Source organism: Lonchura striata, chromosome 19, assembly GCF_050655825.1.
Source record: "Lonchura striata isolate lonStrDom1 chromosome 19, ASM5065582v1, whole genome shotgun sequence".
In the NCBI taxonomy this organism is placed as follows: Eukaryota; Metazoa; Chordata; class Aves; order Passeriformes; family Estrildidae; genus Lonchura; species Lonchura striata.
In genome coordinates this window covers 5,465,610-5,483,146 of record NC_140721.1, presented here as the reverse complement: position 1 = coordinate 5,483,146, position 17,537 = coordinate 5,465,610, and the positions used below count along the sequence as shown (strand labels likewise).

The window sequence follows — 17,537 nt, the reverse complement described above, 5'->3', positions numbered from 1 at the left end:
GTGTGTGGAAATGATGGTTCTGACACAGAGCAAGGACCTTTCCCTTCCCTCCCCATCCCAAGCCAGGCTCCTGGAGCAGGAGCTGCATGCAAATTCAATGCAAATGAGATGCAAATGACTGCTAATTGTCCCTGCTGGAGCTATGCTAGGTGAGGAGAACAGAAATGCAATTCCTGAGCAGCTCCTGGCTTCTCCTTGGGTCCCTTTGCTGAATGGCACCATGGGGACCCCGAGGGGCTGGGGGACAGGGTGGCACAGGGGGCGAGGGTGGGTGGCATTTCCATGGGACCAGCTGGGAAAGCCCTCCCAGACAGGGGGTGCAGCATGAGCCCAGCACTGGGGTGACACTGGGAGGTGACACCGCACTGTGGGTGACATCCCGTGGATGTCCCTGCTCTGTGGGGTGACACCGTGGGGTGACACTGCTCTTGGATGACATTGTGAGGTGCCACTGCTCTGTGGGGTGTCCGTGCTCTGTGGGGTGACACCGTGGAGTGGCTCTGCTCTTGGATGACATTGTGAGGTGAGGTGACACTGCTCTGTGGGGTGACACTGTGGGGTGGCTCTGCTCTATGGGGTGACACTGCTCTATGGGGTGACACGGTTTCTGTAGGGTGGCACTGTGAGGTGACACTGTGGGGTGTCCCTGCTCTGTGGGATGACACTGTGGGGTGACACTGCTCTGTGAGGTGTCCCTGCTCTATGGGGTGTCCCTACTCTGTGGGGTGACACCATTCTGTAGGGTAACACTGTGGGGTGACATTGTAAGGTGTCCCTGCTCTTTGGGGTGTCCCTGCTCTTTGAGGTGACACTGTGGGCTGTCTCTGCTCTCGGGGGTGTCCCTGCTCTGTGGGGTGACATTGTGGGGTGACATTGTGTGGTGACACTGCTCTTTGGGGTGTCCCTGCTCTCTGGGGTGTCCCTGCTCTGTGGGGTGACACTGTGGGGTGACATTGTGTGGTGACACTGCTCTTTGGGGTGTCCCTGCTCTCTGGGGTGTCCCTGCTCTCCAGTGTCTGTCCCTTTGTCCCACAGGTGAAGCCTTGGTGCTGCTGGCAGTGGCCAGCCCTCACTCATGGATAAAATTCCTTTTCCCTGCTCTTTGTATCGGGAGTTTTAGGCTCCAATCCTAAATCTGCCCCCCATGGAGGGGCTGGGACGGGGTCCCTGGGGGGTTTCCTCCATCCCCAAGCATTCCATGGATCCATGGATCCAGTCAGAGCTGCCAGCCACAGCTCCTGACTTTCCTCCTCCTGCTGGCCAGGATTTATGGATGGAGGCCTCCAGGAGCCGTGTGAGCCCTGCTGCTGCCCAAAATTCCCTTTTCCCACCAAACAGCCCTGGCATGGAGGTGGGGCAGGCCTGGAGCTTGGTGTGGAGCCAAGGAGAACACAGGGATTTGGGGATTTGGGGATTTGGGAAGCTGTGAAAACACAGAGCAGCCCAGGAGGTCACTGTGGGGATCCTGCAGCCAGAGGGAATTCCAGGGACAATTTTAGCATTCCCTCCAGGTTTGCTCTTAGGATGCTTCAAAATTCCTTTGCTGAATCCAAGGAACAGCCCAAATATTTGGGGATTTTTTTTTTTTTTCCCCACAGAGCATTCCCAGCAGGCACAATCACTTTATAAACATATTAAAGTTGATTTTGATGTCACATTTCAGGGCCAGAATGAAGAGCTGAGCAACCTGCCCTTCCTACCCTCCAAAATCCAACACTTTGCAGGAACAGGCTGGAATTTGGGTAGCACGGGAATGATGTTACAACGGGGGTGTCTGGAGTTTATGACTTGAAAAGTGCAAACCTTGGCAAAACTGGGAAGGCTCTTGGAACAAGAAGAGAGCACAGTAATTAATCCCCACTGGTGCTTTCTTAACAGCAAAGACTTAGGAATTTTTAATGAATTTATTGGTAAGCTCAAAAGGAGCTTTAAAATTCCATATTTTGAAATTTATGTATTTTTAAAATCCTCTTTATCCTGAGAATCTCTGAGGAGGGAAGTCTTTCCAAGCTGTGGGGATCAGAGGCTTTAAACTGTGCTGTTTATAAACCTGTTTTTATAAACCTTTGTGACCACGGAGCTGGAGCAGCTCAGGAGCAACGCCAGCAGTGCCCACACTGGGTGTGTGTAAAATTCAGTGAAAAAAAAAAATAAAATAAAATGAGGATGAGCCCAAAGGAGGAATTTCCTGGCTCTAAATTTTGGAGAATTTGGCAACTCAAATTCTGGTCACTCCATGTGGATGAATTGCAGAATTTTGATCGCTCCTCAAATTCAGTTAGTCCAGAGCAAATTTTTTATTTCTTTATTTTTGAATCCTACCATGACTTTGGGTGTTCTCAGCCACAGCAGTTCCCTGTCCACCTGGGACTCTCTCAAAGTTTCTGATCTCAGGAATATCCCCTGGCTGGAGGTTAATTTGAGCTCCTTTTATCCCCTGAGAATTCAGGCTTTCAGCATCAGGAGGTGTCCTCAGATCCTGCATTAAGAGGAGTGCAAAAAGAGCATTTCATTCTCATTTCTGTTTTATTCATCCTCATTATATGGATATATTTTATATATATATATATATATATATATATATATATATAAAATAATACAGGATATTCAATATACAATATGTTATTATCTAAGTCACATTCCCTCTTTCAGCTAAATAATTGTATTTATTTGTCTTGATTCCTCCTCTGAGGGTGGGGATTCTCAATCCTTTACTCAACTTAAAATTATCACGGAACTTTTAGCATTTGTTTGTGTTCTTTCCTTTCCCAAATATCTACTCCATTGTTTGACTGCCATCATTTGGAGAGGGATTTTGAAAAAGCACTTTAATACTGATCTTTGCTACTACCATTATTTCAGAACAAATCTTTTATCTCCGGATCTTACCTTTTTTTGGTTTTTTTTTGTTGGGTTGGTTTTTTTGGGGTGACTCATTACATCCAATAATGTTTCACTGACATTTTCATAAATAGTTTTCTCACCAGGTGTCTCTACAAATTTCTTGCTGTAATTCCTCACTCTCTGGGGCTGCCTCTTCATTTTCCCTGAGCTGTTTTTTTTTTTTTGCAAGGAATTGGGCTGAACATCCCAATTTTCCTTCAGAACACGACACAAATCACCATTTGTGCAGTGCTCGAGAGCGCTACCGTGAATTTAAACCAGGAGGAAACCCCTTTCTTTGAATTCCCTTTGATCTCAGCATCAATATTCCTGTTTATGACAACATTTTCTGATCTGATTCCATGGCAGAGAGCTTTTAGCTCAGCGTGAGCGTGGATAAATCAGCATCTTGCCAGTGTGTGAGCTTGGGGTAGGGCTCTATTCCCAATCCTGGTGTTATATTGGGCAAAAACCCAGCTGGGGAAAAAAAAAAAAATCAGTGTTTTCCCTATGGAACAGCCTTGTTAAATGTGAGGATGAAACCAAGTGGGTGTAACTGATCCCCCACTAAAGCTCAGAGGGATTTGTTTAATGGTTAAGATTTTCCTCCTGAGATTGTAGCAGGGCTGGGAGCTTTTCCAGCTGTTTGTTAACATAAATACCCTCCTTATTTCCATTTTCTGGCTCGGAATAGGCACGGGACTGGTTGGATGAAATCCTCTTTGGGGTTTGTTTGCCTGGTTCCCCAGGGACAGGAGGGCAAAGCCACCCCCAGGACCAGCCCAGGGGATTCAGGAGATCTTTGTGCCAACTTGTCCAAGAGAATCAATCTGTTCCAGTGGGTGACAGCTAAATCCCTCTCAGGGGGACAAGGATAGACCCCAGGGAGAAATCCCCTTTTCCTGCCTGGCAGAAATCCTGTGCACGCCCTGAGGGGAAAAACAAATGTGCAGCAATACTGAAAGCAGCAGAAAACAAGAAAGAAAAAATAAAAAAAGAGCTGTCCTGAAGCTGTCCCCATTCCCCCTTTGTTATCTCCTAAACTTTGCTTGTTTATAGCCACACCAGACATCCCACAAGAAATTACAGGAAAAAATGGATAAAACCAGGATCAAGCCCTGGCTGTCGTGCTGTGAAATGGTAATCACTGATTCACAGGGGTACTCTGTGCTTTATCTGGGAGTGAGATGCTGCTTTGGTGCTCAAAGACTGCAAGACAAGAGGAATTTGGGGATTTTTTTGCTAGGTAAAACTTTTTACTGAGGCATCACCTTGATCCCACGTGGGGCTGCTCCCAAAAAATGATGTGGCTGCAGATATCCAAGAGAAGCAGCTGCCAACACCAAGTTACAGCTCTGGATTTGGAGTAGCTCTGGATTTAACTGGCACACAACTTACGGGCACGGATTTTTGGGGTAAAGCTCCCATTTTCCCCCTCCTTTGGAATCTCTGGGCAGTCACCCCTCACAGGCAGCTTGGAAAAAACACTCCCAGAGGAGCCAGAGCAGCATCACAGAATTCTCATCACATTCCTTGGGCAGCTTAGGAGACACCTGAGGCCACCAAGCTGGCACAGGAGTCACAGGGCTCCTTCCTCTTCCTCAGGTGTCCAGGATCATTCATTAACAAAACATCCTCAGCACCTGGTTTGCCAGCAGGGCTTTGCTGGAGATAAATTGAGCTGTGAAACTCCAGCCTAGCTCATAAATCTGTGGATTGTGAGAATGAATGTATTTATCTGAGGGTTTCTTGTAGGGCTCATCTCCTCTGTGGTGGGGCTGAGCAGAGAACAGGTCTCACACACTGGCAGTGAGATCAAACCACCCTGGGGGTGTTTGCTTCCATTGCTTCCATCTTGCTTTGCTGAGCTTGGGGTCTCAGCTTCCCACCTGTGCAGCTGAGAGGACAAAAAACGTGTCCCCCTGCTCAAAGAGCTTCCTAGTGGGAAATGTCACACAGCAATTGCTGCCTGTCTAATCAAGGGCTTCCTCACCCTTTTAGAACCAGCAGGGAAGGCTCTGAAAAGCCAGGATAACCTCTTTATCCCAGGGGTGGTGAGAATGAACTTTGCACTCCTGAATGATGGGGTTTGAATGTGGGCTCCTCGTGAAACAGCCTTGAAATGTCTCTGTGACCCCCAGAGCACAAACACCACCAGAGAAGAGCTGTACCCTCTTCCTGCCCCACAGATGGGGCAACTGAGGGGTGTTCTAAAAACTTCTATTCCATTTTCAGTCTCGTGAGAAGGGTGAGACAATACAGGCGTTGCAATTCACGCCATCGCAATCAGAAGCCAACTATTTTAAAAGTACATTATAAGCTTAATTACATTATGATTATAATTACATATAAATATTATAAAATTATTATTACATTATGAGTTTCTTGGCCTAACAGCTTTTTGCTACACCATGCTGTAGATTAAAGCCAATTATCTAAAACTACCCCCCGTGGGTCCCACTACAATGCATTTTTCATAGTTCTATTTCTCCTAGTCTTATTTGCAAGGCCATCCTTCGAAACTTGTTTCTAGTTCCCTTTCTCTCTCAACAATCTCTGCCTATTTTATGTATTTTATGGCATTTCTAAGCCAGCATTTCTTATCTCAAGGTTTGCACACAGATGCACACTATGAGAGCCTTCTCTCAGGCCCTGGGAACTCTCCACAAATCCATTTCCCACAGTCCCCCATCCATCCCAGCTGAAATCCTCCACGAAACCTCTCCACAACTCCTTGTTGGACAATTCCCTTTTCCTGGCCAGGAGATGGGGCAGCTGAGAGTCGTTTTGAAAACTTTTCTTCCATTTTTAGTGTCGTGACATGGGTGAGACAACACAGATGTTACTATTCACGCCATCACAATCAGAAGCTATTTCCTAATTATAATACAGTTATAAATTATAATACATTATATAACTTTCTACAAATCCATTTCCCACAACGCCTGTTCTTGCCCCTTTAGCAGTGCTGCCCCCAAACAGCCACCCCACATTAACCCCATCCTCACCTCCCCCTGAAATATTTTTAGTTTACTTAAGCATTTATATTTTAGCTTGTAGAGTTATGTGTAAAATTTTAACTTTTTAAGTAAGAAATCTCTACTATGAGTTAAAAGCTAAAAGAAGTGTAAATTTCTAAAACTTCCTACATAAATAAACAGTATACTTAGGGATACAGGAAATCTAAGAAAGAACACTCATATATCTCCCCAGTTATCAAATATACACAAATAAGCACCAAAAAACTGAAAACACGTACACAGAAGAGTTCAAAAATTCAGTCATAAAGAAGACTATGATCTTCAGCCCAAAACCACCAAGAGACCACCACATTAAAACCACACATGCCCAGAAAAGCGCAGACGTAATTAGCGTGAAAAGCGAAGGCAAGTAGAACCAAGAGTTAAATATGCATTAAAAAATAGTGCAATGTGCTGCATATAAAACACCTTTAAGAATAAAAGTTTAAGTCAGATCAGAGCTCAAAGCACAAGTCTTAGAGAGGCATCTCACTTGTACCAAGCACTGACAATCCATACCCTCTTCACAACTACCCTAAGCTGTAGAGCCGATTTATTCTGTGTATTCCTTCACCCCCCCCAGCTTGAAGGCCGTGCTGATGGGGAAGCCCCAGGACAACACCGTGGACTTGTCAGGCATCCCCCTGACCCTGAAGGACGTGGAGAGGGTCACGTCCTACCTGGAGCACAGCTCGGAGCACATCGACACGGTGGAGCTGTGCTTCACCGAGCTGACGGACGAGCTGCTGCTGCAGCTGCTGCCCGCGCTCTGCTGCCTGCCCCGCCTCACCACGCTGGCCCTCAACGGCAACCGCCTCACCAAGGCCATCCTCAGGGACCTCACCGAGACCCTCAAGGACCCCAACAAGTTCCCCAGCGTCACCTGGATCGACCTGGGCAACAACGTGGATATCTTCTCGCTGCCCCAACCCTTCTTGGTCAGCCTGAAGAGGCGATGCCCCAAGCAGGGTAATCTGCCCACCATCCTGGAGTTTGGGGAGGGGCAGGTCAGTGATGTGGAGGGGCAGGAGGGGCTGGGGGACAGCCAGGAGGAGCTGAGGGCTGCGCCAGGCCAGGCCGGCAGCACGGACCGCGAGCGCACGGACGCGACAGCCGAGGCTGGCGAGCTACCCGGCCCGGAGCGAGGTGCTGCCACACCACAGACATGATGTCCAGCCCTTGGGTGGGCACCTTGAGCAAGGATGACTTCAAACCTCAGAGCTGGGGGCGTCTGTTCCCACTCCTGGGTGCTCCAAGAGTCCCAGCTGCTGCCTTCCCCCTGTGCCACGAATGTCGGTGATTTTCTTCTCGAAGAACACGTAAAAGCGATCACGTAGAGTGTTTGTATTTTCTAACAGCTGGCCAGGTGTTTTGAAGCATTAGTGGTGTGCTGTGCTTTTGGCTCTCTCAGAAATGCGACTCCGAGGGGCTGCAAGACCTCAGAAGGGCAAGAGAAAGGAGCAGGGAGGTGTCCAGGCTGTGAAGGGAAGGACTCCCCTTCCTCAGTGCTGGATCTCAGCTGCTCCCCACGTGTCATGGACAGACAGCAGCCACCCCAAAGGGACCTGCCTGGGATAAACCTTCAATCCTTCCCACTCCTGACTTCAGAAATCCCTGGTGAGAGGCATGGCTGCTGAGAAACAACATAAACCTGCTCACACACACACCAGGGGTCAAAAACCTGCTCCCACACAAACCAGGGGTGAAAAACCTGCTCCCACACAAACCAGGGGTCAGAAACCTGCTCCCACAAAAACCAGGGGTGGAAAAACCTGCTCCCACAAAAACAGGGGTCAGAAACCTGCTCCCACACAAACCAGGGGTGGAAAAACCTGCTCACACACACACCAGGGATGAAAAACCTGCTCCCACACAAACCAGGGGTCAGAAACCTGCTCACACACAAAGCAGGGGTGAAAAACCTGCTCCCACACAAACCAGGGGTGTTCCTCTCAGTATGGTGAGCCCAGCCCAACTTTGTTTTCCTGGGGCAGGGTTAAATCCCAGCCTGCAGCGTGCCTGGACACCACCCTCACCTCCAGCCTTACCAAAAGCAGGCTGGCAACTGTGCCTGCCCAGGATTTATCCAGTAAAACTCAGTTTCCCACCAAATGTAAAAACTCCTGAGCTTTTAATGGCAGTATCTGATCCATTCTGGGAGGGACATACAAATCCTGGAGTCAGGGCTCAGGAGCATCACTGACAAAAAGAAACCATGGTACTGAAGGGTTAAAAAAGGTAAAGCAAGCCTGGGGTTCATCCCCTCTGTCACTGCCACACAGCCAGCTGGGATTTAAAGCCCCAGAAAACCTTGGGCTCACTTGGCCATGGCTGTTGCCCCCTGGACCAGAAGTGCTTTGTTCCTAAAACGTTCCAGGTTTTTTTCTAAGACAGAGATTTGGGTTTATTTTTGGTGGGGCATGGATCACCCCAGAGCAGCAGTGCTGGAATGTGTACTTGGGCTTTTTGGAACCAGAACTTCACTGGATCCCAAACCTGGGGGAGGGCAGGAAAGGGGGAAACTTCCTCTCCTTGGTGTTCCAAGGAGCAGAGCTGACTCCTCTGCAGAGGGAGCCTCCTTGCCCCAAGCCCTTCCCCTGAGCAGCTCCCAGCAGTGACTCCAGCTTGGCTTTTTTTGGGTGCAAACAGACTTTTGGTCCCATTGCTCTGTCCATTTTTCCAGAGGGGCTTCAGGCTGCCAGTGGTTGTTTGCCCTCCATTTGCAAGAAGGTAATTTAGAAAAAACTCTGCTACTTTTAATACATTTGGCAACAGTCAGTATGATTTGCATGTATCCAAGCCTTTTTTTCCTTTTTTTTTTTTTTTTAATTCTAACTCTTTCCAACAGGCATGAAAAAAAAACAAACTTTCCAGTGAATATGGAATATTTCTGTTTGAAATAAAGGAGCTATCCATAAACAAAATAAATGATAATGTTTAATAAAGACCCAGTGTTGAATTTTTCCTCTGTCCAGGTTGAATGCCCAGGAAAAAGCAGAGGACAAAGTGCTGAGAGCTGCTGGTCTGGCTTCTTCAGGGGGCTGGAGAAACAAAGAGCTCAGTTTATGGGCTGCATTTATCAGGGTGGGCATAAGGTGGACACAGAAGTATCATAAAAGAATATTTTAAATATTGCCAGTGTGTAAAATAATGTGGGAGAAAGGAATGCTGAGAGTGGGGTAGTGCTCCACAGGGTGTTTATCTCCTGAAGGAATAAAGGCTGTTTATTTGCAGCAGGGGCTCTGTGTCAGCAGCAAACTATGGGGGCCAAGGAGTTGGGGGAACATAGAGGGATTTAATCAAGAACAAGATTTCTCTTTGCAGAGAAAAAGAAACTGCAGCAATTTCTTCTTTCTACCCAGGTGCCTCAGTACTGGGCTCTCCTCATGCACAGCTCAAGCCCCTCTGCCTGTTTAAATTATTTCAACCACAAGCTCGGTGCTGCAAGGTTTTGATTCCCTGCTGAGTATTTGCACAGGACCCAGGGCCTGAGGAGCTGCCCGGACCCCCCAATTCACAAATTCACAAACCAGAGGCACTTTGCATTTAGAGCAAGCTCTGCATCCTTTATTCCTGCTCAGCTCCATTCCCTCACAGACAAAAACCACCCAGGAGCTGCTCCTGCCACATTTCCCCTCCAGCTCAGCTTCCACCTGCTGGGAAACACATCAGCCATGGAGAAATAATTTCCATATCTCCAAAGGGAGATCCCACAGCCTTTGCCCTGTGCAGGTGTTGCACTGCTTGAGCCACCTCTGTTCCACTGGTACTGACAAAATCCCTGTGCCCAGTGAGGATTTAGCCTTTCTGAGAAAGAGCTGGAAAGGGATTTTTATCAATATATCCGTGCATGCTGGAGGATGCACCAAATTACTTCCATGGAAAAAGGGAACAACAACAACAAAAAAAAGCAGAGCTGTTGTGGAGAGTTGGTTATAAAAGCTTTGGCTCATCAGTGCCTCCCTCACAGTGTGGATTAGTTCAATTATCCATTTAGTGCACTTCAGGATAATGATGATCCTGTGGGCTCAGCACAGGGTGGGGTTTGGTTGGGGTTTTTTTTTTTCGAAGGCAGAGTGAGATGCTTCCTTTCCCAGCTCATCAACATCAAAACAAGCTCAGGGCTCACTCCACATATAATCAATGTTCCCTGGGCTGCTCTGGGCTGCTGCTTTGGGTCAGAAGCTTTTAACTGGCCTTACATGCAGGATTCAAGGACTGAAAATCACTGCTGTTAGAATATGAAAGCAGGATGAGGTCATTTCTTAACAAGGAGAGGAGGAAAGGGCCACCATAAAATAAATAAAGCATAAAAAGCCTCAGCCTGGCTTGGTTGGTTCTCTCCCCACCAGCACCACAATTCTGCCTGGGCATCAAGCAAACCAGCCTGGGGAGGAGATTTATGGCCTCAGCAACAAAAATGTAATTGGAAATCATTGTGTGCAGATTGAGGAGCCCACAGTGAGGGGAATGGAAACAGCAGGGAGGGAATGAGAGAGGGGTGAGAGAGGGGTGAGGGCCATGGAAGGGCTGATTCCAGAGAGCTCCTGCCAGCTGGGTGATCTGGGAAGGGTTTGCAGAGGGAGACACAAAAATGCTGCTGCGGATGTCCAGAAGCACAAAATACTTGGGCCAAAAGCATTGCTGCTGCTCAGGGGCAGAAGTCAGCAAATGTCAACCCAAAATTGCCCAAACACCAAGCTTTCCCAGAGGAAGAGCCAAAAAGTGACCTAAAGGATTAAGGGGACACCACGGGAGGCAGCAGTGGCTGAGGCTGTCCCAGGCAGTGCCACCACGCTGGGTCATCCCACCAAAACTGCTCCTGGAGAGGGGCAAAAACCCTCCAGGGCTCCACCACCAGCAGGAGGTTGTGAGCTCCTGCTCAGGAGCACTCCTGTCCTGGAAACACAAACACTCCTCTGCTCCATTAGCTGGGATCTGCCATTGCCACGGAAACTAATTGACCTAATTAGCAGAATTCACATAACAAACTTAGGGAAAAGGGGTAAAAACAACTGACCCAACGTCTGCAGTGAAATGTTCCTTGGTGAGCAACAGATGAAATCTCCTCCCAACCTGCCTGGTACAAGGATGGCATCCTGTGATCCCACCTTTCCCTCACTCCAAGGGCAGTGGGGTTTCTGTGCCTGGGGGATGATTTCCACCAGCAGGCTGTACAGAGCAAGAGGAGAGGAGCTTTCCAGCTCTGTGAAATGTCTTTAACAGGAAATTCTGAAGGACAGAGCCATCCCTCACCGTGCTCTGACTGCCTCCAGCCTCACTTCCTAGGGGGGCCCAGCTCCAGGCACATTAACATTGATTAATTACCATGAATAAATGGAAGGATATCCCCAGGCTGGACAAGGCTTGGAACAACCTGGATTAGTGTCCCTGCCCACAGCAGAACGTTGGAATGAAATGGGCTTTATTTCCCCTCTGACCCAAACCATTGTGGGATCTGTTTCTGTAACACGTTAGCACAGGGTTTGTTCTCAAGGTGGAACACAAGAGCTTTGCTCACTGCAGGAATCCTGATCCCAGGCTGGCACTGCAGGAAAGGTATTTAGGAATAAAATGTCATTTTTGATGTGCCAACTCCATCAGCCCATGGCTCAGTTACCCCTGAAGGATGAGGAATTGGAGGGGCTTTATTTGCAGTCCCTTCTGCTGGCAGTCCTGGGTGTGCATTTTTTATCCCACTTTTTTTATCCCCCTATTTTTTATCCCTTCTTATCCCCCCTCTGTAAATCCACAGAGACACAGCTGGTTTTACCTTCAGCTCAGCTGATGGGTTAACATAAAATTGAAGACCTGATTTGATAGAGTCAGAAAAGATGCAACCTGTTCACCACAGCCTTTAATTATGTGTGCAGTTTGCTGAGTTTTCTTAGCTGCTAATAGCTTATTGATCCTGTGGCTTCTGGACCTTCTTTCTTTTTTGCTGTTTTATTAACTCAACCTGAGGAAAAAATAAACCTGTGGGCTGGTTTTCATCCAGGAGGTTGTGATGAGCAATCCCAGCCTTCAGTGAGTGCACGTGGCAGCTCTCAGGGAGCTGTAATTGGAAGGACAAATAGAATGGAGGTTTACAAAAGAGGAGAGAAGTATTAATATATAATTCACTGAAGGTTTGGCCTGGGCATTTATCACTGGATTTTCAAGGTATTCCTAGTTCTCCCTGTCAGCTCTGTCCTTCTCCAGGGAAAACCAGGGTTCCTCTGGCTCTGGGCAAGAACCTGGGGAGGTGCTTTGTGATCAGGATTTTGCAAACAGCACTCACAGCCATCCCAAACACAATCTACATAATTAAAACCTCAAAGCATCTTCCTACAGGCCCAAATTCCTGGCATAGACATCCAGAGACTCAGGGATGGATGGAAATCTATGGGATATTGGGCTACAACAATGTGGAAACCCCAGCTGCATCACCAGGAATGAGCTTCCCTTGGGCAGCTGCTCCTTGTCTGGTAACTCACTCAGGCAAGAGCTGCAATCCCAGCTCTCCTAGAAATGAAAAACAAGGCAGCAAAGAATCAGTCACACTCTGTACCTGCTCCCCCAGGGCTCTGCCTCCTGACCCCACAGGATCCCACTGCTGGGGAGTTCTGCACGTGGAGAGACAGGCAGAAAATCCCAGAGGTGGACAGGCTTCACACTTACAGAATAAAAGGACTCTGCCTGGGCTGCGTGCATTCACACATCACTTACCAAGAGAACTTCACCATTCCTTTTTTGTTGTTATTTCATCTTTACTGTACCCACCTGCTTGCTAGATTATTTCAAAGGCTCAGGATTTTCCTGCAGGCTCAGAGCTCCCCTCCACCACAGGCACAGAAACAGCAGAGCTGGGGGCTGAAATGCAAATATTATCTTTTCTTTCTGTGCCAACCCCCAAAATGGGCTGAACTTCCAGGGCAGGGGCAGCCACCAGCCCAGAGCTGTCACCTCGCCCTGGTGTGACATCCATTCTCCAAACCATTTTGGTGCTGTTGGTGGCTCTTCAGCCCCGTTCTCCTCCCTGAAACCCTTCTTTTGCCTCAGCTCCAGCCTCTGACCTGTTGCCAGGTGACACCACATTGTTGTTGTCATCTCCAAAGACCTTTCTGAGTATAAAAGCAGCACCTTTGAAATCCCTGCCCTTGATGCAGCTCCTGTTTTGCATTTCCAAACAGCCTGGCCCTGACACTGAAGCTTTATTTCACCTCCTGCAAGCACAGAGCATCTTCCTCCAAAGCACAGCAGCAGACAGGCTGGCGGGGAGGTGCCTGCATAGATTAAATTAATCAAATTCAAAGTGCAGCTACCTTGGTGCAGGGGCTTCCATCACTGTGCATTTCAAAGCTCCCACCTCACTCCCAGCTTTGAAACAATTCCCATCATCTTCCCAGCAGGTATCCCTGCATTTCTCTCAGCACAAAGAGTTTATTATTTACTGCCATGGATGAAAGGAATAAAACACCTGATTTGACACAGTTCAGGAAAATTGCTTTATCCAATGGCTGACCAAATCCTCTGCCTGCTCCCAGCAGGGCTCCCAGCTCCAGTTTCTCATCTGGAACGAGGTGATGTGGAACTCTGCAGACTGCTGCAGGATTATCAGATGGAGGCACAGATGTAAAACATTTATATTGGATATTTCAGCTGCTGCTGCTGTTGTGAGCTGCATTAAACAGCTCACAGATCACCTCAGCCCCAGCACTGCACTTGCTGTCTGATAAGGGCTGATAACCAAATGACCATTGGTGCCACTATTATCTCGACTCAGGTGTTTATTAATAAAGTTTCAGCTATCCAGGAAAATTCATTATTTCTTATTATGGCTGATAACTTCAGGCTTAGCTGGAAATTTGTCTTTAATGTGCTGTTAAACCTCAAGCCTATTCCACTGTTCAGCACCCAAAAAACCCAAAGCCAACACTAACAAATCTTTAGGTACAGTTTGCATGTGCATAAAATATACAAAAAAACAAGAAAATCAAGCCTAGACTAACTATCCTACAGTATCTGGGAAAGCACAAACAAGAAAGCAATCAAAAAATCTGGGAAATAAATCAAAATTACAAAGAAAACCAAGGAGAGCCCAGCAGAAAGCCATAGGCAGCTTGAGAAACATCAATCATTATTTGTTCAGAGTTCGTGTTGCAGCTGTGCTGTGCAATGATTTTACCACAAACCGTTACAAACAAAAAAAAACTGTTATGGAAAAAATCCAAGTATTGACTTACAAAAATAACAGGAGCTTAGCAAACAAAAGTCTTAATTATTGGAGATTAAACTTTTAACATCTCTATTTGATTAAAACAGCAGGGATTTGAAATCAGTCTCCACTGAATGATTTTCTCATTTGCATTTTGTTCAGGTTTCAGTTCCACACAGGTGCTGGGCTGGGGGTGTTTATTGACTCAAAATCCACCTGGAGCAGGCACAGCCTGGCAGCTCCTGAGCTGCATGGGAGGGAAAGCTAATGAAGGGCAAATAATCCTTTATTTTTATCAAATAAAAGTAAGTTTTAATTCCTTTGGCTTCTCATCACACTCAGAACAGGAACACTTTGGGGCTGGGACCATGACTGCAAGTTTGCACAGCATCAAAAACTGAGCCTTTGCTGGTCCAACACTAAGAAACATTAATTAACAGCTAATTAAAGAGTGACATTTTCACTGTGTGGGGGATTCTCTACATAGTAATCAAAGTTGCAAATCTTATTAGAAACAGGAAAGGAATCAGCAGTAAAACCGAGTTTCCCCAAAGAAGCATCTTTAAGGCTGCAAAAATCTCTTTTTATCTCAAATGTTCTGAGCTTGGTCACTGCCCCATCTTGTGGGCTCAAGTGTCAGGAGGTAAAGCAGGACAGACGTTATTCTGGATTAGAGCACAGGAGCAGAAAATGCTCAATGTTTTTTCAATAAAAGCCCTCCTTGCACGCCCCTAAATCAACCCCCACCTGTTCAACCCCCAGAACATTCAGCAGTTTTAGGATCAGTTCATTACAGTTGGGCTGAAATTGATTTCAAGCGTAAAATTAAGGCACTAAATGACATGAAGTGACAAAGGGGAATGTTTGTCCTAGCAGAGCATTAAATAATGCATTAACCTTGTCCTTTACAGGAACACATGCAATGTGCTCAAGCTCTGGCAGCAGAAGGTCAGTGGGGCACCAGAACATCCTGAGCCTGAGAAAGGCCAAAGACCCCCTGGTTATTTTGAGTTTTTGCTCTGAGCCGCTCAAGAGCTGCTGCCTGTGGTATCTCAGAAATTGTAACAAAGCATTTGCCATCCTTTAGCTGGGAGGATACAAACCTGTGGCACTTTTCTTGCATGACACCAATGCTATTCCTTGCTGGGAAACAGCAGCTCCTTTGTGCCTCACTTCTCTGAAACGAAGGAGAGCTGGAAAATGAGCAGCTCTTCCTCCTGCTCTGAGGGGAAAAGGAGTGAAGTGTCAATATTTAGGATTTCTTGCACTCTGAAAAGCTCAGATACACAGGATATCCCTTCCTCCCTTCTAATTAAGTAGCTACAGCTCGAAGTGCCTCAGCTGAAACAGCAGCCACCAAGCCAAGAGAGAGCTCCCCTTTACATTGCCATTAATGGCTGGCATGTATTAATTACAGTAATTTATGGCTTTGCATGAGTGATTATTCTCATGCTGATGTAGATATGATTGCTTTACAATATTAATCAAGAAATAAGCATGATAACCAGCATTTATGTGCAGTGTGAAGCTTGTGATTTACAGCAAGGCAGCTCTGCCCCTGTGGATCCCTCTCCTCCTCCCTCACAATTCCAGCCCCTCTCCATCAGCTCCACAGCCACAGCAGAGATTTTGGGGATAATCTCCGTGTTTTCTCTCAAATTGTGATTCGAGACAGCACTGCCATCTCTCTTATTGCTAAAAGCTGGCACTCAGCCATTCTTTGCTTTGCTGCATATTTCTTTCTTTCTGCTTTAATCTTTTCATCTATTTTAGATTTATCCAGGGTTGTTGGCTGCTGTTGAGTGCCAAAGGGATTCCTGCCAACTGTTCTTTTTAAACCTTTAGAAAATCCAAAACAATTGTGTTTTAAAACCAGATTTTTGTCTGCTGTTTATTCCCCAACACTAAGTCTTAAGTGCTCCAAATGTAATCAAAACAGAATGGTTTTATTTCTCTTCCCCTCAAGCACCATAAAATTATCTGTGCTCCCCTGGAAGATCACAGTAAAATGTTGAAGACATTTGTTATGTTTGAAAGGCACCATTTTCTAACAGAAATAACACTTTTCCAATCATTAATCTCAGCAAAAACCCAGTCTGCTAGAGGATCCCTGCTGAGGAACTTTGGTTTTGATTAGATCAATAAACAAGTGATGCTAAAATGAAACTCATGAATATTTATCTCCAACAGATACCAACTGCACCCTCAATAAACCCAGGTAAATTCAGTATTTGAGTTTTCCCAGATCAACTTTGCTCTGTTTTAATGAGAGAATTCTAACACTAGAATGCAAGAATTATAAAACAAGTTGCAGGAAACCTTCCTTAAGCAAATTAAACAGCTCATTAAACAAGCTGCTGATTATTTCTCTTTGCTGAGGGCATGTGGCTGTTGTTACCTCCATGGTCTGCAGATTCACATTTAAAAAAAGGTGGACCCTTGTGCTTTTTAAGTTTTAAACCTGTTTTTATTCCCAGTGCCTATTATAAGAAATGCCAACAGGTTCTAATTCACAGGCTCTTAAAATCAGGCAAAAATAAGTTTTCTTTATTTAAACACTGGGCATAGAATGCAATTTTCAATTTTAATTAAGCAGTGGAGTCACCTGTTCTTCATACTGCTCAATTCCTTTCAGATAAAGAGCAACTGATTAATTCCTAACATGTTTTACCTACTCCATTGCCCAGGCTGAATGTTTTCATTAAGCCCTGGATGTACTGCAGTAACAATTCAAGGGAAAAAAAATCCAGATTAATTCACCTGCATGTTGTATAACCAGGAGATCTCTCTGAGCAACACTGAGCCTGTTTTTCTGAACACCAACTTCAAGAGAAATTCCTGAACTTCTACATTTTATGCAGCCTACACCTCAGGTAGCACAGCCACCTGGTGCTTTTGGAGGGACAGGGACACAGCCCTGTGATGCCACAGGAACAGCACCAACTCACAGCACCTTTCAGTCAGAAAATCAAAATTAAAAAGCAATTCAGAGCTTCACCTGAACTCCACAGGGAAGGCAAAACCAATCCCAAGCTCTCCCACTTGGAGCTGTGCAGTGAACACAGGCTCTTGAGGAATTAGTTGAGAATTGAATTTTGCAAAAAGCACACCCTAAAATTTTCCACTGCTGACACCACGCGGGCAGAAGGCTCAGCACCATCAGTATGGATGTTTAGGAGCACTTTAGTGTTACATCCTGCCAGTTCTACTGACATAATTGAACTAATTGGGAGTTTTGGCCTCAAATGCTGGGTTTTAACTTTTAAGCATCTCCAAGTTCCCAAGATTCACCCTAACCCTTGACGTTTGCTTCTGCAGTAGAATTTAAATTCAAGTTTGAGATCAAAATGACAAACAGCAAGCCTGCAAACAAGCTACAGATGCAGTTGCATTTGCTGCTCTGGCTGTCAAGAGTATTGAAGGGCTGGTCTCTGCAG

At 46.3% G+C, this 17,537-nt stretch overlaps 1 protein-coding gene across 1 annotated transcript in view; it reads left to right on the top strand.

The window, feature by feature from the left end:
* LRRC75A (leucine rich repeat containing 75A) overlaps positions 1 to 8,850 on the top strand; it is a 61,111-nt gene extending 52,261 nt beyond the window's left edge. The window contains exon 4 of the mRNA XM_031506444.3: positions 6,487 to 8,850. Coding sequence (XP_031362304.2) covers positions 6,487 to 7,072 — 586 coding nt within the window. The 3' untranslated portion in view covers positions 7,073 to 8,850. The remainder of the gene's footprint in view (positions 1 to 6,486) is intronic.
* The last annotated feature ends 8,687 nt before the right edge of the window (positions 8,851 to 17,537 follow it).